The sequence below is a fragment of the Ixodes scapularis genome, unplaced genomic scaffold, assembly GCF_016920785.2.
Source record: "Ixodes scapularis isolate PalLabHiFi unplaced genomic scaffold, ASM1692078v2 PGA_scaffold7__128_contigs__length_106722199, whole genome shotgun sequence".
Classification (NCBI taxonomy): domain Eukaryota; kingdom Metazoa; phylum Arthropoda; class Arachnida; order Ixodida; family Ixodidae; genus Ixodes; species Ixodes scapularis.
The window spans coordinates 35,746,452-35,767,973 of NW_024609882.1; the positions used below are offsets into that span (position 1 = coordinate 35,746,452).

The 21,522-nt window shown below is 47.3% G+C and overlaps 3 protein-coding genes across 3 annotated transcripts; 1 reads left to right on the forward strand and 2 right to left on the reverse strand.

The window, feature by feature from the left end:
* Nucleotides 1–351: 351 nt before the first annotated feature.
* LOC121833103 (V-type proton ATPase subunit e 2-like) lies at nt 352–6,388 on the reverse strand. Its single transcript, XM_042286195.1, has 4 exons — nt 6,232–6,388; nt 5,722–5,769; nt 1,658–1,757; nt 352–976 (listed from the first exon to the last, which is right to left on the reverse strand). Exons 1-3 carry the CDS (start codon nt 6,327–6,329, stop codon nt 1,664–1,666), a joined length of 240 nt encoding a protein of 79 aa, XP_042142129.1. The 5' UTR covers nt 6,330–6,388; the 3' UTR covers nt 352–976; nt 1,658–1,663.
* Nucleotides 6,389–6,723: 335 nt separating this feature from the next.
* LOC121833217 lies at nt 6,724–8,378 on the forward strand. The gene has a single exon (XM_042286346.1). The coding sequence runs from the start codon at nt 6,823–6,825 to the stop codon at nt 7,429–7,431; it is 609 nt and encodes a 202-aa protein (XP_042142280.1). The 5' UTR covers nt 6,724–6,822; the 3' UTR covers nt 7,432–8,378.
* Nucleotides 8,379–8,647: 269 nt separating this feature from the next.
* Nucleotides 8,648–11,030, reverse strand: LOC8043038 (SWI/SNF-related matrix-associated actin-dependent regulator of chromatin subfamily A-like protein 1). The gene has a single exon (XM_002415968.4). The coding sequence runs from the start codon at nt 10,823–10,825 to the stop codon at nt 8,744–8,746; it is 2,082 nt and encodes a 693-aa protein (XP_002416013.3). The 5' UTR covers nt 10,826–11,030; the 3' UTR covers nt 8,648–8,743.
* Nucleotides 11,031–21,522: the final 10,492 nt, after the last annotated feature.

Sequence of the window (21,522 nt, forward strand, 5' to 3'; positions counted from 1 at the left end):
CAGAAATGTTTGCTGTTGATCTTGTTTCATTATTTTTTTATTTACGTATATAGGGCTTATCTCAGTATTAGTATTAGCATGCTTCTTTACGGGTACAAAGAGTGTATACTATTATTCTTTGCATTTAATTTTTCTGTAGGTGGAAAAGAGAACTATATTTGTCATTTACTCAAGGGATGCCTTAACATTTCAAGCCAAAAATGTGTGTCATCTGCAGACAGAATAAGTCCAGGGTACTTGGAAATAGTTGTAAGATAATTGAATAAAAAATACGAATTTTTTTTTAATAGTTTTCAAGTGTTCTGTGTTGACAAGAGTGCAGTTTTATTGAGTAAAAGGACAAAACAGATGTGAACACCAATTTGTTTTTATTGAACACTAAGAGGGGCACACTGACTAGTAAACTTAGTTCGCAACAACTTATTTGGCACGACATAAAAGTGTTGGAGGTTAAATTAAGTTCGGTGTAGCATTTAAAAAAAAATCTGTATAGAAATATCCCTTAAATGCATAAAATAAAGTCCATTAACTCATAAAGAGCCAGAGTGTGAATGAAGTGCTAAGAAGCACAGCAGCTACAACCATACTAAAATGTGAGGGCAACACCCAAGCTCTTGCATATGTGCTCCCCATTCATCTGCTTAGAGTTTTAACACCAGCATGCTCAGTTCTTGTCTCACTGAGTGCACACTGCTTCTGTTAGCAGTATTTCTCACATCAGCTAACAAAAGATACAACCTACAAAATTGTGTACAAAGGAAAATAAAATGCACCTCCAAGTCAGATCTCATGGTAGGCAGTTCATCTGCATCCAGCAACTAGGTGATGCAAGCATGGTCTCACATACTAGTACAAGTAGTAAGGTTAAACAACCATGGCAGGCCTGACAACTAAATGGACAAAGCTACCAGTAATACGCAGACCATTGTAGGACGCCGTCGAAAATTCAGGTCATCAGGCCACCGTCTCTGGAAACCTGTGAAGGATTATTTGCTTAGATGAACAGCGACAAAAATTTCTTTTTTACATATAACTTATTTTTCTTTTGAGTATGTAACATATCAACATCACCGAGGACTAAGAAAATTACACACAAGAGCCTCACATACTACTTGTTCAAGAAAGCAGAAATAAGAAAAGAGAAATCAATTAGTTTCAGTTCCTCAGAGAAGGTGACTCATTGAACAAGGTACAACTGACGGTGAGCTTTGCTGGAAGCTACTTGTAGGCACTGCACACCAGCATAAACTCATGCTCTGTATGTTGACGGGAGGGATCATAGCCCCGCTCCTCCCTCAGAGAATACGTCTCACAAAATCATGAAATGGTACAAAAAAAAAAAAATAGTATACTCTTTTTGAAATTCCGAAATTATGTGTAGATTCTGGGCGGTGGCCATTAGTTGGTCATGCACTATGAGCACGCATTAGACACGAGCACTTCGTCAGCGTTCAGAGTGTACTCGGATCGAAATGCATTCCACACGAATGCTGCGTCAGTGCTCGGCGCACACTTGGAACCAGTCACGGGCTTCACGCCGGAAGCGATGAGACCAAATAATGGCGGCTGCGCATAATCCATGCATCATTTCAGAAGTTGGGACGGGGTCTATTTGGCGAGACCCCCGCAATTCGCATAATAATGCCACCTCACGTACCTGCAGCTACGACCATTCGCCGCGTATGACGACGGCTGTCTCGTTCTTGAGTAGTGGTCCCACCAAGGGGTTCATCTGAGACATGTAGCAGCAGAGCCAACTGCAAATACAGAGAAAGTGGTTTTAAGAGTGCACCAAACGTTGTGTACTTTGGCAACACGGATGGATGAATAGATGGATGTACCAAGACTGAAAGGCATGTAGAACAAATATGGTGGGGAAAGCGCCTGCCATAGCGTACGACCGTGATGGCACCCAATGACAGTTGAACCTTGATTGAACGAAGTCACTGTGACCCGCTAATTATTTCGTTAAATTGGGAACTTCGTAAAATCGAGAAAGGGAGACCTCGTGCATAGGCTGCGTGGGGAATCCGAATTTGTTCGTCAAATCGGGGAATTCGTAAAATCAAGTTTCGTTAAATCGAGGTTCAATTGTAGTGGCTGTGCTGTACCCTCGTATTGTGTGGTACCTTATGCCACCAAGATGGTGCCTGCTGTAATGAGGTTGATTTAATTATATAAGTTGTGTAACCAATGAACTAAACAAGAAAAAGCCATGTTACGAGACACCTGCACGCTTCTTTAGCAAGCCTGCACCCCCTCCTTAAAGGGACGGTGTAACGAGTTCCGAACTTCGGTCAAACATTTGTGAAAGTTACCCTCCGACACTTCTGAAGTAAAGAACACAAAACCGATTTTGCCTGTGCGTCCTAGTGGTTCCGTAAAAAAAGAAAGATAAATATTGGCATTTCTGGCGCCCCTCAACTCACTCCCAGGCTTCAGGGTCACACCAGGTCCCCCTCCTAGTGAAGTAATTCAGGGTGCCGTGTAGCTTCCCGTGTGCTCTCTCGGAGGACGCTTCCTCTCCCTCTCTCTGCTGACATTAGCGGGCATTATGCTGGTTCTTAGAGCCGAGCGAGGTCACGTAAGCTTCTCGCCGTAGTTCCTTCGGCTGCCACTTGCGGCTGCAGGTGGGGGAAAAAGCTAGACTTTTGCTTCGTGATTATGGAGCGTAATCGCGACATTTTGTAATGAAGGAGATGTTTTCTCTATCCTCCGGGTCACGATAAACAACGTAAAAATGACGAGATGCAAACTCTTTTAATCTTAAAATCGTTGCACCCCCCCTTTAAAGCAGCTGTGCAACGATTTTAACGTTAAAAAAATTTGCATCTTCTACTTTTGACATTGTTTATCTTGTCGCAAAGTACACAAAACATAATTCCTTCCTTCAAAATGTTGCGATTCCGCCGCGTAATCGCGAGGCGAAAATTAGAATATTTCCCGAACTGCAGCCGCAAGTGGCGGCCACGAGAACCGCGCGGCATGATGTCAATGGGGGACTTGTAGAAAGATACAAAGTTGTGCAAATACCTCCTCGATAAAAGGTAATTTTTCTATAAATCTTGTCGTTCCAACATAAATATAAAAGCGTCGAAAACCTGGTATCATTGAAGAAAACTTTTATATATGGAGTTTTAGTGGCACTATCTATCCAACTCAACAAAACCGTCAGCCCTATCTGCTACCGCGAATAGCCGCCAGAAGCCGGAGGGCGGGGGCAGAGGGCCTTAGGGGCAGAGCCGGACGTGGATGGCCGGACCCGGACGAGATTTTACTCGTCTTGCCTAGTTGATCGCGCTGCCTAAGCACGTGGTCACGTGGTCGCGAGCAGGTGATTTCTCGCTGCTCACTGATGGCTCTAGAGAAAGCTTCATCGGAACCCCGCGCATCCCCCATTCACGTCACAGTGCACGTAACTCGGAAGAGGGTAAAGGAGTTGAGAGCTGCCGAAAACCTCAATCTTTGTCAAATTTTAAAATAAATACTAGGAAATGCAGGCAACAGTGATTTTTTCTCCTTCACTTCAGAAAGGTCGAGACACCAACTCCTAAATTATTTAAGCCAAGCACTGAAATTGTTGCACAAATCCTTTAAGGCTTGTTCACACCCTTGCGACCTCTTAGAACAGAGAGCCTTAGAACCTCTTAGTATCTCTAACGACGAGAGGATGCACCAACGCCATCCATTGGGTACAATGTAAACTTGGCGGTCCGGCCTTTTTTTTTTTTTTCTTTTGCGCATTATCCTATTTTTTTGGCTCGAAAAACTTTTGTCAACGTTATAAACGAGCCTTTCTCATAGGTATTACGCACATTGGACCTCGCAAATCCCGCAAAACCTTCACTCTTGTGAAATGCAGTTCCAGGGACACCTCATAGATGGCACGAGCGTGCCAGTGTGTTCTCTCGTCCTAAGAAATTTTAAGAGGTTTCAACAGGTCTCGTCTCTCTCGGTCGTACTCAGTTGCAAGTGTGTGAACAAACCTTTACTGGAGTAAAAGAGAAAAAAATGTCAAGGTCTCAATGAAGGATCTTCTTTCAGTTTCCCTACTTCTTCCTTTGGTTTTGTCTATCGTGTCTAAGTGCTACATGTTATTTAAAATATACTAAGCTTTGTGGCTTAAAAGTTCAGAGCTACCAAGCTGAGACTCCTAGAAGTGTCTGCCAGTGCCTCACTCAGCATCCATGCTGTAAGACTGCACTTCCTGGTCATTCATTTGGTAGCTGAGTTTGACCTGGTAGCTGAGTTTGTGACGTTACCCAGTCCTTTTCTGTTCCTTTGACTTATATGTTCTTTTCTGCCCGAGTCTCAGGTTTATTCAACATGGTTAACATTCACCAGCTCACCTGCACCCTTACTATATTATCACTAGCTCAAGTGTGAAACATTAGCATAAGGGTAAGAAAGCATGCTGTTTGAAGTTGAAAATAAAAAGACGTATGAAGTTGTGCCACACCAAAAGCAATTCAAACATGTCATTTCAAGCTGTACAGTCGGGGACAAAAGTCCCCAGGACGTGCGAACTGCAGCTGAAACACATTGCTCTGCCATCGGCCGGCGGGTCGCCTGGTTTCAAGATCACACAAAAGTGCATGCGCGTCCTACTCTGCCTGCAAACATGTGTGTTTTCCCACTCTTCTGCGGCACAGCACCTAACTAGGAATCGGGCACGTGGTACCGCCTCAGAGAGAGTGCTGGCGGCTGACGAGCGTCTGCTACATATTCCAAAACTCAAGATACCGCCTAGGGCATTGCGCCGCACTTCACCGTGTCAGCGCACCTTTCTTTATAACCAGTTCAGCTTATCGCTCAGTTGAGCTGCCGTGACTTTTTCCTTTATAGGTGCCATGTCAGTAAGCGCTATCTCCGATGTGGTACCACGCGCCCGATTCCGAGTTAGGCGCCGTGCCACGCCGCAAAAAAGAGGGAAAGTGTACATGTTGGCAGGCACAGTAGGACGCGCATGCGCTTTTCTGTGATCTCGAAACCAGGCGACCCGCCGGCAGATGGAAGAGCAATGCATTTCAGTCACAGCTCGCGTGTCCTGGAGACTTTTGTCCCCGACTGTACATTGCAAAAACTTAGACTTGAAACTTAGAAATGGGGGCAGAGAGGGAGCAGAGCATTTGTATTCTTTATTTAACTCTGTAGAGTAACGAAGTTAACTCAGTTGAGGTAGTTTAGGAATAGCGAGTGCTGACATTGGTGATCCCGAAAGGAAATGTCAGAGAATAAAAGAATGTCGGCGAAAGGAAGCAGACACAAGGTGAGGTGTGTTCGTTTTGCGGCGACTGGTTGAAACTGTTTCGTTGTTCATCAACTTTAGGTTTCACTTCATATCATTCTTCCTGCCGGTGTTTCTTGCAAACTAAACAGTAAGCTATCACCATGCAAGGAATAGCTTACTATTTTTCTGTTTAAGGTCTTATCAGCAATCTTGAAACCCCAGGACCAGCGATGGCAGCATTTATGCTCTTCGGCTTTGGGGCAGCCGAAATGCGTGGGAAGATGGTGGACCATTTCCTCTAGATTTATTATACAAACTTCAAAGATGTAACACGCAGTACCTGTCAATAATCTCGTAAGGCTAATTTGCTAATCATAGCTAGCTAACAATGCAATATATAGTGGACACCGGCTGAAGGGATCGAGCTGTTAACAGGTAACATGAATTAGTAAAACTGTCACCAAAGTAATACACAAGAAATCTTTACTCACAAAGTATAACAGAGTACTGCCGTGATGCCAATCATGGTCTGGATCATCCTATGGAAAGGGAAAAAAAAGACACCTTCAATTTTCTGGTCTCGCAACATTGAAAGATCGAGCAAAGAAATTAATTTACTTTACCGCAAATAACACATGCTACCCAATCAGATCCTTGGTGCAAGCTTCAGCATTCTTGCACTGGGCACAACACGAGCGATTGTGCAAAGATTCCGATGAGCCCTTGCGAAGCGGCAGCTGCAGTAGCGGACCACGCTTTGAGTGTGACCGTCAGGCACGCGCGCTCAATGCAGCGCAAGCATCATTCAAGCCAACATGCTCGCGCTTCTGCAGGTTGTTGCGGCTGACCGAGCGCGAGGCTTCTGACAGGCCGTCGCGTGCAAGCGGCTCGTCAATTAGCACAGGACGGTGTACCGTCCTCGTGCTATCGCGCTGCCTGTTTAGATGTTGGAGGAGAGACAATAGAAAAGTAACAAGCAGGGACTTTGACAGGGAACGTACCCTCTGTTGTCTCCTTTTGGCACGAACCACGGCACCCCGGCCCCGACTCCGAGCCAGAAAAGCGTGAATAATGACACCGGTAGAGCCGAAGCAACCATCTCGAAGGCCTTAACTTGTGGCTGTTAACGTTCAGGTTAAATGTTCCGAAAAGGAAAGGAAAAACGCCTCTGTCGTCGCAAACCTTCTTCAGAGTTGACGAGCAGGCACGATTCAAGTGGACAGAAGATGCTGCCGCACTTGCGTTCGCTTACACCATCGTTGAACTTTTGCGATTGTAAAAACGTCATGACAATGTCACGTGACTAACTCTTAGTAGCTTTTTAGAACTACACCAATACTACTGTTTTTTTATTGCTTTTAAAATTAAAATATTTCATTTTATTAGTCATAATGCAATGCAAATTGAGTGTTCTATTGAATTATTTTACAAAATAAGGTGTTAATCGGAAGCGTCGGAAGGATGGTAAGTAGGATAGCTTTGAAGCCAATTCAATCCGAACCGAAGAGAGCCTCGGTCAGCTGATTTCTGTAGGCTTTCGTTCATATCGCGGCCTACTGTAGTATTTACCGCCTACCAATCTTCAAACATAAATGGTGCTGGCTTTCTTGATTCTCTCCTTTTCGGAGAAGGCATCGGGCGTTATCCACTCAACCGCCTACAGCCTGAACCGAGCGAGAACGTCCCACAGTGACGAGTCGAACACGGTCCGCAATGAGCCCGACGAACTTGAAGAAGACTTCCAACGCGGCCCGAGCGAAATGAATGAAGAACACAAAGCCCAGAGCGACCTGTTCAAGCGAGTGCACCAGCACGTCGTCGAAGACATGAAATCGGCCTTGCACCACACCTCGATCGCCGGCGCCGAGGCCTCCCTGCACCCTATCGAAAAGAAAGGCGCGTTCTTTCTGAACGACGCCGACTCTCCAGAAAGCATAGTAGTGTGGCATTCGTTCGGAGACTGCTGCTTCGTGCTGATGTGCGACAGCGACGAAAACGTCTCCCTGGGCGGCCAGATATTGAGACAGATAATCCACAGTATCTCGTGCCACGTCGTGTTCGTGACGCCGTCCGAGCTGCTCGCGAAGGCTGGACTGGTGCACGCGATCGTCAAGCTCTATCTGCCTGCGGGGAAGCTTCTGTTTGTGAATCAGAACGTTGTGAAGCAGTATGAACAGTTGCTGCAGAGAGTGGCCGCGTGAAGGGGAGTTTTTAAGCATCCGGTTTTATTTGCCGAGTGACCACTTTAGCTAGGGGAACGTGACAACTCTGATTATTCAGGTGCTTTTATTTTATTTTTTATTGTTTATTGACACCCGACTTTTAAGCGAAAGCGCTGCTACTAAGACACGGACCAAATACGTTGCCACATGCTCATTTGTAATCGATATCATGCCGAGAAAATCGGAAGTCTTTCTGGACTTATGTTAGCTTGATATTCTCTAAACTATGTGTCTTTCTAGTGTAAATTATGTCAAATCAACCAGTGTGTCTATGACAAGCGCAGCTGCAGCCTGCAGCCCTACGTATGTTAGAGACTAGGCAATCACCTTTAGCTGAAACGAAATGATTACCTAAAACCGTGTCAGCTGTGCAACAACAATGTCCAGAATGCACTAAATTTGTGATGAGGTGTCCTGCTGAGTGGAATAAACTTTCTCTGTGCACAACACGAGCTGCAGATCTGATAAGTTCATGTCACGTGGGTGCTGGGTGCGACTCGCTGATATGTCACTTGTACCAAAGGGGTTCCAACAAAATGATGCAAGAGCGGTATGCAACAGTAGAGACACTATCATACATTCAATAATTGAGTATGTTTATAGCGTACTAAAGTGGTAGCCTCAGCCAACAATGAATAGCTGTTTCATTTCTAAAAAATCTTAGTATAAACAAAAATAAGTTATTTAATCTAAATTCTCATATTTGTGACTGCACACTGCTCAGTCGTAGATGCTCCAAGTGCTCTCACATGCTGTCTTTCCCATTTGTGTATCTGTAGTGCACTGTCTTCCATGCCCACAGCACTGAAAGGAAGATGCACAAGAGACACTAACAACCAACAGTGTTGCAGTAACTGTTCAGTGACCAAACTAAAATGAGACATACCATTCTCAGCTTCTACGAATCTGAGATAAAAGTTTCACTAGTTGAGACTTCAAGTGAGTTAACATTAGCCTAATTATGATGACTGTGGCAAAATCTTAATATGTAACGTCTGGGCTATGGTAGTCTTTTACTCCTATTATGCTTCTGTCAAAGGTGACTGCAAGGTGCTGCAAGGCTAGACTGTGCACAACGTTGCCACGGTAGCATAGCTGAAGCCATTAGTTCTCAGATTCTATAAATTAGAATTGGAACAAAGTATGTGCACGTCGGCTCTAGCTCATATGGGAAATGAAAAGAATATGCCCTTCGTAACCGATAAAAAGGTTTTATTAAGGTTATAGAAAACGTTTCATCAAAAAGGTGATCGAAATTGCTCTCCCCTCATGCACCACAACATACAGGGCCTCACCCCACTTTGGGCTTCTTCACTGCACCGCACTCATCATCTGATTTTGCCACGCACTCCTTGTCATCCTGTTCCAAAAGATCCATCCAGGATTCGCCGTCTTCCAGACCGAACCATTCGTCCAGGGTTTTCTGCTTGGAGTCTGCACATGTCTTGAGATCCACATCGTAAAAGTTATCCTTGCTTAGCCCTGCCTTGCTCAACGTATCGAGCTTATTCCGCACCAACGGCCAGATGTAATCGTCGGCCGTTCCTTTTGCCACGAGGTACTGCACCATCACACAGTTCTGCTGCCCTATCCTATGCACCCTGTCCTCCGCTTGCGTCAGAATCCCGGGATTCCAGAATAGCTCCGCAAACACAACGAGGCTGGCTGAACTCAGCGTGATGCCGGCGTTGGCCGCCGTGATGCTGAGGACGGCGACTTTGCACATGTCGTTGTACTGGAACTTGTCACAGAGCATCTTGCGGAGTTCCGGAGACGTCTTGCCGTCGATGCGGATGTGGCTACACGACTTTTTGTCCAGGAGCTCGCACACTGCATCGATGACCACCTGATGGTGCGCGAAGCACAAAAACTTCTGGTCGCTTTCGAGCAGGTCTTCGAGGTATTTGCAGATGGCCTTGCACTTGTGGAGTCCGGTCTCACGGAAGTATGTGAGAAGAACTCCCCTCCGCTGCATCCCTTGGATGCTCTCATTCTGCATTTCCTTTGCCATGTGTTGGAGGACCTTGTCAGTGGTCTTGATGGTCAATGGATCCAGGACAACCACTTGTCTCTGCTTGGCGGGCAGCTGGGATAGAACGTCTGATTTGAGTCTGCGGATCATGACGCTCTTTTCCAAGAGCAGCTGGAGTTCTTGCATGTTCGACGAGCCTGAGTAGTCCCACCCCCACTGGGTCACCTTGCCGTTGCAGTACCGGATCCCATACTCCTGGATGCTAGGAAAGCACTTGGGCCGCACGGCACAAATCTGGGTGTACAGCTCAATGGGTCTCGAGAGGGCAGGCGTCCCGGTAAGTAGCAGGACACGTTTGGCCTTTGCAATGACCTTCTGGCAAGCCTTGGTGCGAGCTGCCTTGTGGCTCTTGATGAAGTGGCTCTCGTCCAGAATGACAACCTGGAACTTGCCACGGATATCGTCCACCTTCCGTGACAGCAGGTCATAACTCGTGATGACGACCTGATGGTCCTTGTCGACCTTGTCGGAACCCGTCACCAATACCGTCACTTGGTCGTCCCTGAGGGACGGCATCCAATGCAAGAAGGCTTCCTTCCACGTGAACCTGACGGAAGATGGGGCCACCACGAGCACAGGCCATTCTTCCCTGAAGTAGCAAGCCACGGCTATGCTCTGGATTGTCTTGCCGAGCCCCATGTCATCTGCAATCAGGAGTCGTCCGTTGCGTCTGATCGCTGTGCACACCCCTTCTTTTTGAAATGGGAGCAAGGCTTGTTCGAGCTTGCAGTCGATTCCACTCAGGCTGACTTCATATTCCTCCGTCGGTGCTGCCTCAAATACCTTCAAGACGTGGGATGGAATCTCTGCCACAAGCACGTTAGGACGCAGAGGCTTCAGTTTCTGCACCAGCTCGTTGTGGCTACTCAAAGCAAAGCTCCACCTTTTCTGAACGGCGTCATAGTTGCGCGAAGAAATGGTCTTAAATATTTCGATCATCTGTTGGTGATACGGTACGTCCACCACAAATCTGCTTGGGGAGACAATGATGCACGAACCGTTGACGATCTTTGCCGGCAATGAGCTGGTGGCACCGGCTTTGAAGGTGCCGTCTTGTTGGCATGGCCATGCTCGGCTCTGACCCGATAACCGAGGCGAGTTTTGAGTGCCCCACTGAGGCTGGTTTTGTCCTTGATGGTAAAAGGTGGACGTTTTGCTTGTTTGACCGTTATATGTGGTTGCAGTCTGAGATGGAGCATGAACGTAATTTTTAGACGGAGCGGCGGTTGCTGCTTGTGATGCGCTCGCCTTTAGTCGTTCCGCCCGCTTTTCAAGAGCCTTGCGACGGTTCTCTTCGATCAATTTCTTCTGTGCCTCTGTCAGCGTGTCATTGGCGTTCATATCTGTGCTTATTAAACGCAGTACGCATTTCAGACGAAAGAGGAGAGGAGACAATAAGTATCATGTCATATCATGACTCCTGAAATCTGAAACCTCAAATTACCGTCTTCAAAGAACATTTTGAAAGTTTACCGTTCCGTGGAATCAACAAGCTTGCGTGAAATCCGTGAAATAATAGATGGATGGACGAACACAATCTGACTTCACCTTTAGGCTTAAAGGCGGACACCTGCGCCATCTAGCTAGTAAAACGTTGGCTTATTTCGTGATTTTGCACTACCGTGCGGCCCCTCAATCAGTTTGCTTTTGTTTTGATAAAATTCACGCCAGGCGTGAATTTTATCACGGGTTTTATATCTTCCAGAATTGAAGCGATCCTAATGGCTAGCATCTTGGGTACTGGTTGGCCACAAAGTTTCGGTTTCGATTTGCCATCACTTCACGGCCTGCTGTAACGACAAACACGGCGCTTACATTTTCGAATATGCAACTTTCCTTACATTTATAATGCTATACATGTTGCCTACTCATAAATATGGAATGCTGAGGAACGTTTTTACGGGCTCCCGATGTGAATGAGCTTGAGCAAAGGTAAACAGAGGACGACGATGGCACAAGAGGTATACTGAGCCGGTCACACTGTAGCATCCTATTCATTGTCCTCGAGTTTATATTTATATATATATATATATATATATATATATATATATATATATATATATATATATATATATATATATATATATATATATATATATATATATATATATATATATATATATATATATATATATATATATATATATATATATATATATATATATATATAAACGAATATGTGCAGATGAATGAACCGTACTTAATCCAATGAATTAAAGAATCCAAGTTTTCAGGAACCCGCCGAAAGCCAAAAATTGGCGGAGCCAATTTTTGGCTTTCGGCGGGTTCCTGAAAACTTGGATTCTTTAATTCATTGGATTAAGTACGGTTCATTCATCTGCACATATTCGTTTATATCCCCCTCGGAGACCACGTACGATGACGTGAAGTGCCCGTGTTGTATATATATATATATATATATATATATATATATATATATATATATATATATATATATACCCGTGAGCCGGGAGGGTCATGCTGCACTCTGGAGTGGCAGCCAGGCCACCAGAAATGTAAGAGACATCAATTGAAAATCCAGAGACAATGTCACATCCCTTTTCCTGTTGAAAGTCGATCATACGTTGTGAATTTGGTGTCCTTTTTGTTCGCTTAACTCTGTTGGGACAATACCCTTGTATTTTTCGCGGCCAAAACACACAAAGGCGATATTCAATTCCGCACCATTGTCCCAGAGAGAAATGGCAAGCCCATGAGCCAACCATTCTGACAAGAATATCCTGTCCGAAGTAAAGGTAAACGACTTCTTCAGAATACCAAATTTCCAACCAGTGATCGACTTACTGCAGGAAAAAGGTAGGGAACACAAAAGAACATACTACTATTCCTCGCCAAGCATACCCTACAGCCACTGGGGGTTCGTGTTTCACAACGGGGGCACTCACGAAGATGAACGGGTGCAATGCAAGCTAGCGCTGACTTTATTTTCATGCAGTGCTCAAATGTACTACTTCGTCAACGGAGCGGTTGAAACCGAAACCATGGCTATGCGGAGCGCAAGTTCGTCTGCTTCGTTTGCAGGGGCTGTGGCGGCGTTAGAGTTCCTATACAGGAACTCTAGGCGACGTCACAACGCCGAGCTCTGACTGGCTCTGTTTGAAGCATAGTGGGTAGACATCAAGGCAGCTTGCTTTGAGGTCCACCCACTATCGTTCAATCAGAGCAAATCAGAGCTCGGTATTCTGACATGACCCAAACCCCTGCAAAAGAGCAAACGAACCTGCGCTCCGCACGCATCGCAGAAAAAAAAAAAAATAATAATAGTATAATAAATAAATCAGATGGTCACATTAGAGTCCGAGTATCGCGTTTCTTTTTCTTCTCTTGCGCCGCCAACTCCGCATTGGCGGAGAAGCGGTCACGTGTGCCGAACTGGATCCAACTTTCACGAAGGAAAAGGAGCTTGCAGGCGCCAAGTTTCGGCGGAGAATGTTTCTCGCTTTGCCTTTACGAAAATCACGCCCCACACTAAAATCGAACGAACTTGAAGGTTCCTTGACCGTTGAACATTATGTGTAGCCACAGAGAACAGTATAATCACATTGTTTTATAACGCGAGCGATGTTTTAAAACATGTTTCCAAAGTCTGGGAAGCAGACGACACGGAGGACAATCGCGTTGCTCGAGTCTGCGGCACTTGCGGAGTGATACGCGACGGTCATCCGGGCACTTCGGACCAGACAACAACGCGTAGCTACAGCTTTCGAAAAAACGACGTTTTCGTCAGTTACTATGTTCTACCGATGGCATAGAGAAAAAGAGAACACAAATGACGAGACGACGGCGCACGAGCGGCGTGTTACCGCACTATAACTTCTCTGCTCCGCTCGCCTCAGCACGCCGCCTCACAGCTCTAGGTGGTGTTGCTCACAGACCAGAGGGCTCTGTCACAGACACGCCGTCCGCGCCTCCTATCTCCTGAAGAAGCGACGGTCGCTTCCCGCCAAGGAGGTTAGAAGTACTAGGAGGGGGCACGTTGCAATATTGGTGAAGCCTAGTCATAAAAAGTTTAAACGATTTTGTGCCCAGCGTGACCGCAGATCTCTCTGGCGATTGGTGCGCGTGACATGTCACGTGTGAGGTGGATGGTTGATTGTAGAAGGACTCCTTGCAGGCTTGCGCGCGCTCCGTCCGGTAGGTTTTATCGGGTCGAAGTCTAGACTCTGGTGTATTCTAGTACCCCACAGCAAGACGAAGGCTAGCTACGGTCACGTGATGTGGTCACGTTGGCATGGTAAGTGAGGAGAGTAAGGAGGAAAATGAGAAAGAGGCGAGGCGTCAAGAGAGCATGGCTTGTGAAGGCTACGCGGCCGACGTCATGCCCTCTCCTACCCTTCTATTCTCCATGCTTCCCGCAGTGCAGCCTTGGATCCAACATGGCCGCCCTCGGGTTACTATTGCGATACTCTGCTCCGCAAGCGGAGCATATGCAGTTATTCTAGGTCACACATGGCGTGCGCGATAAGCGAGTTGTATGCTTCTCGAAAACTCTCGCTCTGAACGCCGCTAATTGGCTCAGCCGCTCCACGACTATAGTCGGATGCAACCTGAGAACAATCTTTTAGCTCCACCCACAAGCGCATTGCGCCCATCTGAAGTGCCTCCGCCGTCGAGAAAGTAGTTCGCTAGCAACGTTGCTTTTTCTTCCTCCAGGAAACGTGTCTTAAACTACTACAATATTTATTTAATTCATTCAGTACATTTAAATAAGTTAGAATACGTTTTTGTCAACGAAATAGCTGTTTAGTAAAGAAAGAAAGTCATGTCCAATGTACCGTCTTCCCAATTCATTTTCTGTCCAAGATACTGTCTAACATACCGTCTAACATACCTCTCAGCAGTGCTAAGCCTCGCGCCCGCTTCGAAATTTTCGTTGGCGATAGCGTCGCTGGATTCTCACGTTGTCGCGCAAAAACTGCTGCAAACGCAAGCCGATACCATTAAGATTTCGCGGCGTAACCTCGGGCACGTAAAACACGGTGCAAAAAAGCAGAATAATTGTCACGAGAAACTAGCGTCGCGTTGCTAAGGCCAGCAGCCATGTTGAGCTTTTTTTTTTTTTTTTTTTTTTCAAAAGGATCGCGATTGGTCCACGGAATCGTGACGTCATGAAAACGATTGGCTGGCGTTTCTCGGCGTAGGATTACATTTTCATCTGAGAGGCATTTCCGGTTTTTTCTTAGCTTGCAACCGACTATAGATCCCATCGCACGAAGTCGGGTCAGCTAGCGACTGCTCGAAATGAATGAATGAATAAAGACTTTATTTGTCCCAAAGGAAGGTGGATTCCGAAGTTTGTTAGTCCGGGCTCCCCTTCGTGCCTGTGTTGCTCAGTTGGTGTTGGGAAGTGGTCCCCCAGGGTCCTCCTGGAGGATTCAGGTTCTGGGGGGCTAAGCTCGCCTCCGGCGGGTTAGTTGTAAGCGCTTTATTGACCATAGCACAGGGTAAAGGGAATAGGGGAGTGCGTCAAGTAGCTCTTGGCTTGGACGCTGGCACATTGGACGAGAAGGGAAGGGAAGAGGTTGTGGGGAAGGGGATACTTAAAAAAAAAAAAAAAATTAGCAGTAGACGTCGATGCCCGCCTCGAAGATGAACTTAAGCAGCGAGTTTAGTGTCTTTTTTCTTGATTTGTCACAGGGACCTGGTGGGTGAGTCCACCCCTCTAGTGCGATAATTTCCGTCGGTTTGTGTTTGCGTCTGCATGCCTCTAGTGCGGGACAGTCCCAGATGAGGTGTGTTTGGTCGGCCTTCTTCGTTTTGTCGTTGCAGAAATTGCACCGGCCTTGATTTGAAGAGGATGGTGATCGCGACCATGACGCTATTCGCGCTGGCGTACATGTTGTGTTGGTTTGTATTCTGGTTAGGATAATTTTTTCTCTTCGGCCGAAACCTCGAGGAATTGTTCCCGGTGCGTCTGGGAGGAGCTCTCTGAGTTTCTCCCTACACTCGAGCTTGACAAGTTGCCGCTCTTCTTCCGGATCATAATTAGTCTCCATTTCTCTGGCACGATCTGACTCTATCAGAGGCCGTGCGTAGTCATGGTTTGCTAAGTGTGGAATCTCACGTCTGGACTCGCGGAGGAGAGACAGAAGAGACGCGCGAGCCAGTGCGTGAGCATTCTCGTTGCCCTCGATTCCCATGTGTGCAGGAACCCAAGATATCTTTGCATTGGTGCCCAGCTGACGAAGTTCACCGATCAATTGCTTGATCAGCTTTACCTTTCTGCTGGCGCTGGATCTTTTGCCGCATTCCGAAATAGCTTCGGCTGAATCCGCGAAGATGCGGATGTCTTGCGGCGTTGCTGCTTCTGATTTCCGTAGGTCCCTGACAGTTTCGAGTGCTAGGGAAATTGCGGAGAGCTCCCCACCCTTGACAGTTGTCCCTTTAGGAAGGAGTTTGGATTGCGTCTTGCAGAGTCTGGGTATGACTACTGCAGCACATATCACATTAGCACCGGCATCATGCGCCGCGTCCGTGTATATTGCCAGGATCTTCGAGGGGTCTTCCCAGCATTGGACCATCTTATGATGGGCCTTTGCTAGCCTTTCTCTTCTTGCCTGGTTCTGCGGGTTCGCGTTCGCTTGCGTTCTTGGTCTTCCGTCCGTGATGTCGAGATGCGATATCCAAGGCGGATTCTCTCTTGGTAGTGAAGGCAACGTGTACGCCATGTATGCCATGTTTGTTTGCCCTAGTATGCCTCTCCCGGCAGCTGTGTGTTTCAGCCGCTCCATGTGTGCCTTCTCTCTTGTCTCCACCGTTTCCCGCATAGAGTTGAGTTGGGCGTATTGTCGCAGCTTGTTCAGGGGAGTGAATCGCGGAAGACCCGTGATCACCCTCATGGCATGATTGTTTAAAGTCTCTAACTTGGACCACTGGCGTTTTGTCAGTTTGAAATGTTGTGCGCCGTAACACACCCTTGAAACGAATAGTGCCTTGACCATTCGTCGCGCTACTTCTTCCGATGCTCCGCCCTGTATTGAGCAGATTCGTCTGATGATTCCCAGCGCCGCGTGGCAACGTTTCTGTGTCACATTGATCCATTCCTCTGCGCCGCCGGTGTCCTCAAATGTGACTCCGAGGATTTTGATGGTCTCTGAGGGTTGGATGCGTTTCCCATCTAGCGACAGAACGATCCTATTCTTGACGTCCGCTATTCTTTGTTTTCTTGAGGCCACCACCATATACGTGGTCTTTTCTGAGGACGCTCTAAGACCAACCTCGTTGAGATGGGAATCGACAGCATCGAGTCCGCTCTGTAAGGTGGATTGCTGCGTCGTTAGGTCTCCGTGGGTAGTCCAGATCGTCACGTCATCTGCGTACACTGTGAACTTCAGGTTGGGGATCTTGTGAAGGAGCTTCGGTAAATTGGCCATAGCAATGTTAAAGAGGAGGGGTGACAGGACGGAGCCCTGTGGTACTCCGACTCCGTTTCTCGCCGATGCGCTGGTGAAGTCTCCGTAGCGAATGGAGTATGTTCGGTTTTCGAGAAACGATTTAATGAAGTTGAGTGCCCGGCCGTGTACTCCCAACTTTATCGCCTCTCTGATGACTGAAGCATGGGGTACGGAATCGAATGCCTTTCGAACATCGATTGCTACAATGGTCTTTATATCTGTGCCTAGTGGCTTGTCTGTCTTGGACATGTCTCTTGAAATAAGGAACAAGCTTTCCTGTGTACCCATGTTGGCTCGAAAGCCGGTTTGGGCAGGGTGGAAAGCTTTGGTGTTCATTTCCAGGTACCAGTTGAGCCTGTCGAGGACCATACGTTCCATAAGTTTACAAACACATGGCGTTAACGAGATCGGCCTGTAGTTGGAAAGGACTGTGTGATCTTTACCCGGTTTCGGGATTGGTATAACTATTGAATGTTTCCATTCGGTGGGGATCTCCCCACGTTCCCACACTTCGTTGATTTTCTCAAGGAGGGCCTCCTTCGTTTCCTCCGGCAGGTTCCTGAGCATTTGTACTGTAACTTTGTCGTGACCGGGTGCTGTCCGCTGTTTGCCGCTTGTGAGGGCTGTTTGGAATTCACCTTTAGTGAAGGGTGAATCCATTCTGTCGTCAGGAGCCAGCATTTCACGTTTGTAGCATCCCGTGTCTTGGCAGTGGCTATGCTGCGGGAAAAAAAGATTTCCGGCTTCTTTCGCCATTTCTTCTTCTGTCTTGTTCGCTCTAAGCGCCATGGCCTTGGGAGCGTTTTTATTCTTCTTTTTGCCCATCATGGCTCTGCAGGTTGCCCATAACGCAGTTATGGACGTTTTCTCCGAGAGAGAGGCGCTGTAGTCTAGCCATCGTTGGCGCTCTAGTCGTTTCGCGTAATACCTGGCTTCGATCGTTATTCTTGTAACTTTTCTGCGGCCGTACACCGTTTTGGGTCCCTTCCTGTACGCTTGAAGTGCTTGCAGCCGCTTTGCCCACAACTTTAGAAGATAGAGATCGGGTGCCGGAATATCCTCGTCTACCTCCTTGATTATGGTGGCGATCTTGAGGGCGTCTGTGAGGCGCTTTTCGAAAGGGGTGTCGTCCTTTCCTAGTGAAGTAAGTGCTTTTCTGTACTCGTCCCAGTTCACTGTCCGCGTGACTCTCTTGTTATTCACGCCCTTTCTTTTTTTAGTTAGTGACATCTCCACAAAAATCGGGAGGTGATCACTGCCCCATGCGTCTGGACTGCATTTCCACTTTTGTTGTTTCATAAATTTGTTATTTGTCCATGTCAGATCCGGAGACGTATCCTGACTTTTAGGCCCCAGTCCGGTTCGCGTCTTTACGCCTTCCTTGTTCATTAGCGTCATGCCGTGCTGCGTCATCTCCTCATAAAGTTCCTTGCCTGCCTTGGAACTCTTCCTGTAGCCCCACGCTACGTGCTGAAGGTTAAAATCCCCGCAGTATAGCTTTTGATCTTTTGGATATGTCTGGTGCAGATGGGCAATCCAGCCGTTCCAGAAATCCGAAGGCTTCGTTTTCCTGTTCGGTCTATAATAGGCCGACACTAGTATAATAGCCTTCTTTTCGATCTCTGTTCGTATTGCGACGACTTCTTGCTCGTCATTGCACCACCGAGAGAGATCAATTTGGTGATGGGGACAGGCATGGCTTATGAAGATCGTCGATTTTCCTGGTGCGCCTCCCTTCTTGTCCGTGATAGTTGGCGTTGAGTACACTGCGTATCCTCTGATACATGTCAGGGTCGTGTTAGTTTCCTGCATCAGCAGAACGTCCGGACGATCTTGTGATCTTGCATGAAACCGCGCGTTGAGCTCCGCCGCCCGAAGTCGGAGCCCTCGGCAATTCCATTGCACGACCTTGATCATCTACGGGGATGCGGTAGCCTTAAGTTCGGAGAGTGCCCCTCCGAAAAACTTTTGAATGAAGTTTTGTGTCTGTTGTTGCTGTTGCTGCATTTGCTGGAGCATCTGTTGCTGCTGCTGGAGTTGCACTCTCCATTGTTCTTGTTGAACAACAAATGATTGTAGAGTTCCTTTTAGAGCTTGCAATTCTGCGCGAATTGATTGGTTTTCTGCTTCTGCCAGGCTCCTACACAAGACGTTGGCGTAGGAGCTTGCCAATGAAGTTGGGCTTGGGTTTTCGCCGGGAACCATTGTCTGCGGCGTCGCAGTTTTTGCTGCAGGAGCTGTTGTCTGGTTTCTCGACGGGTCTGGTACAGCGTCGATACGAGCTCCAACCTGCGATGATCGAGCTTGTGCTTTCATTGCCTGAATGGATGCTCTCATCCTCCTGTTATTCTCTATTCTCGTTGCGCAATTCTTGTCCGTAGCGAGATGACCTTCCTTTTTGCATTGTTGACAGTAGGTCTTGGGATTCGGGCATTCGCTTTCGCTCGTGTCCGTGTCCATTCCTTCTCTTGGGTGTGTCCTTCCGCATCTGGCACAGACAGGGTTTTGAACACAAATGTCTGGCTTGTGTCCCGTACGGTGGCAATTCGCGCAGACTATCGTTTTGGGCTTGAACGGGTACAGTGGAGCGTGGTACCTGTTGAATAGTATCGATCGAGGCAGTTTCTCTCCTTCAAAGGTGATCGCTACCGTCTTGGTGTTGCCCATGCGTCTTGCTGCCACCACTGGGACTTGTTTTGAATCGACGAGGTCAATAAGAGATACTGCCTCTCCTGTTATATCGGCGTCATAAATGACTCCTTTAATATGTTTCTTCCAGTAGGCTTGGTACGTGCTGACTTCAATTTTTTCTCCTTTCGCATTCTCGTAGGTGTAGTTTTCCATTATTTTCTGGAGGACCTCCTTCGAGTCTGTGCGTACGGATATGGTATTCGACTTTGGAAAGTATTTGAGAGTGACGTCCTCACGTTTAATTTCCAGTGTCTTCTCTAGGTAGCCTAGTATTTCGAGCTTCCACTCTCCCATAGGTGTCTTGGATTTTGGGCGAATCCTGACCTCCTTGAGATGTTCGTTTGGTTTTTGTGTATCTGGCTGCGGTCCCCTTCCGGGTCGCTTGCGCTTGTTTGTAACTTTGATGAAGCCGTCATCGTCGTTGTCCGCGGCGTCTTCATCCTGCCCACACTTCGTTGTGTCCTCGCCACTTGGTTGCGGCTGCCGTAATGGCTGCTGCTCTCCGGGTGGCGTTGCATCATTCTCCTGCTGGCGTGGCGCTGATATAGACTTCGCAAGACTCTCTTGCGTAGGCGTAGCGCTAGGCTTCGCGTTCGAGGTGGGAGAGTCTTTGGCCGTTTCCGTTTCCTTAAGAGTTTTCGATCTTTTCCTCGAAGTTTTCTTTTTCGCGGTGATTTCCGTAAGGAGGCCCAAAATTTTCGTGATGAGATTTTCTTGAGAATCCTCTGCTAGAAGCGTCGCAAGGATGCTTCGTAGTTGACGGTGTTTTTCTGAGACTGTTGTGGGCTGATCATTGTCCTCGCTTTCCGCGAGGTTTGTGGCCAGGTCCACGTTCGTCTTCCGTTTTCTTGTTCCCCCCTGCAGGGTTTCATCGCTACTTTGTCCGCAGTCCATTTCATGCATCTCATGTGCTGCGTCGGCATCGCATACTTTCTGGTTAGGCTTACCTTCCCCTTGGGGAAGAACCTTGTCCATGAAGCTGGGCGATGTCGTCGAGCGTCTGGAGGCGTAATGCTTGCTGAAATTGCCGACCAGGCCGTAAACTCTCTGGTTCTTGGCCCCCTTCCAGACCGGCAGATAGAGATTTTGCAAACTATCAAGAAAATAAGCAGAGCTCGAAAAAGGACGTCTATATAAAGGCGCACTTCTTCTTTCTCCGGCGGGAATCTCTCCAATGCCACGTCACGAGGGAGGGGAGGAGCTTCTTTTGACTCCGCCCCGGCGAGTTTCCCACTCCCCCTCTTACATTTCCGACCCCCCCGGTGGCGGCGAGTTCCCCAGCGTAGCTCCGATTTTTCCCCACGCTCCGCAGTGAAGGGTTTTTATTTTATTTAAATCGGGGGATTGGTGGCCGGCTGGGCTAGCGCACACCAGCTCGGAGCACGCCGAGCGAAAGGTCCGTTGCAGAACCCAGGATGCTGGGTTCAATCCCCACCCCTGCCCGTTTCGATGTTGTTGAGCATCGTACCGGCGTGCAGTCGTGTAACACTACTGCGGGATGGACGTTAAAGACGCCAGGCTAGCGGTTGTACGGCACTGCGTGGCTAAATTCTCATCTACAGCTGGGAGAATCTTCCCCGTTGAGGCAGACCAAGTTTTAGGCAGTATCAACATACATATAGACCAAATTTTTTTTTATTTAAATTGTAATTGACAAATAAGACTAGATAACAGCAGGGATGCTAATTATACAAACATTGCTTGGATGTAGGCTAGTTGACTAGACATTGTGATGGTTTGCTGCGCCACGTAGATGCAAGAAAAACGCTCTTGATAAAGATATAAACTAAAGCAGAGTATAGACGAAAAATAACATACAGGAATGGCGCAGACTAACAACTGGGTAACTTCTTTCTCATCTTTCTCCCCCCCACACCGCCAGACAGCCACAATATTTTTTTTTTTTTTTTTCAGAATAGGGTGCACGTGGAG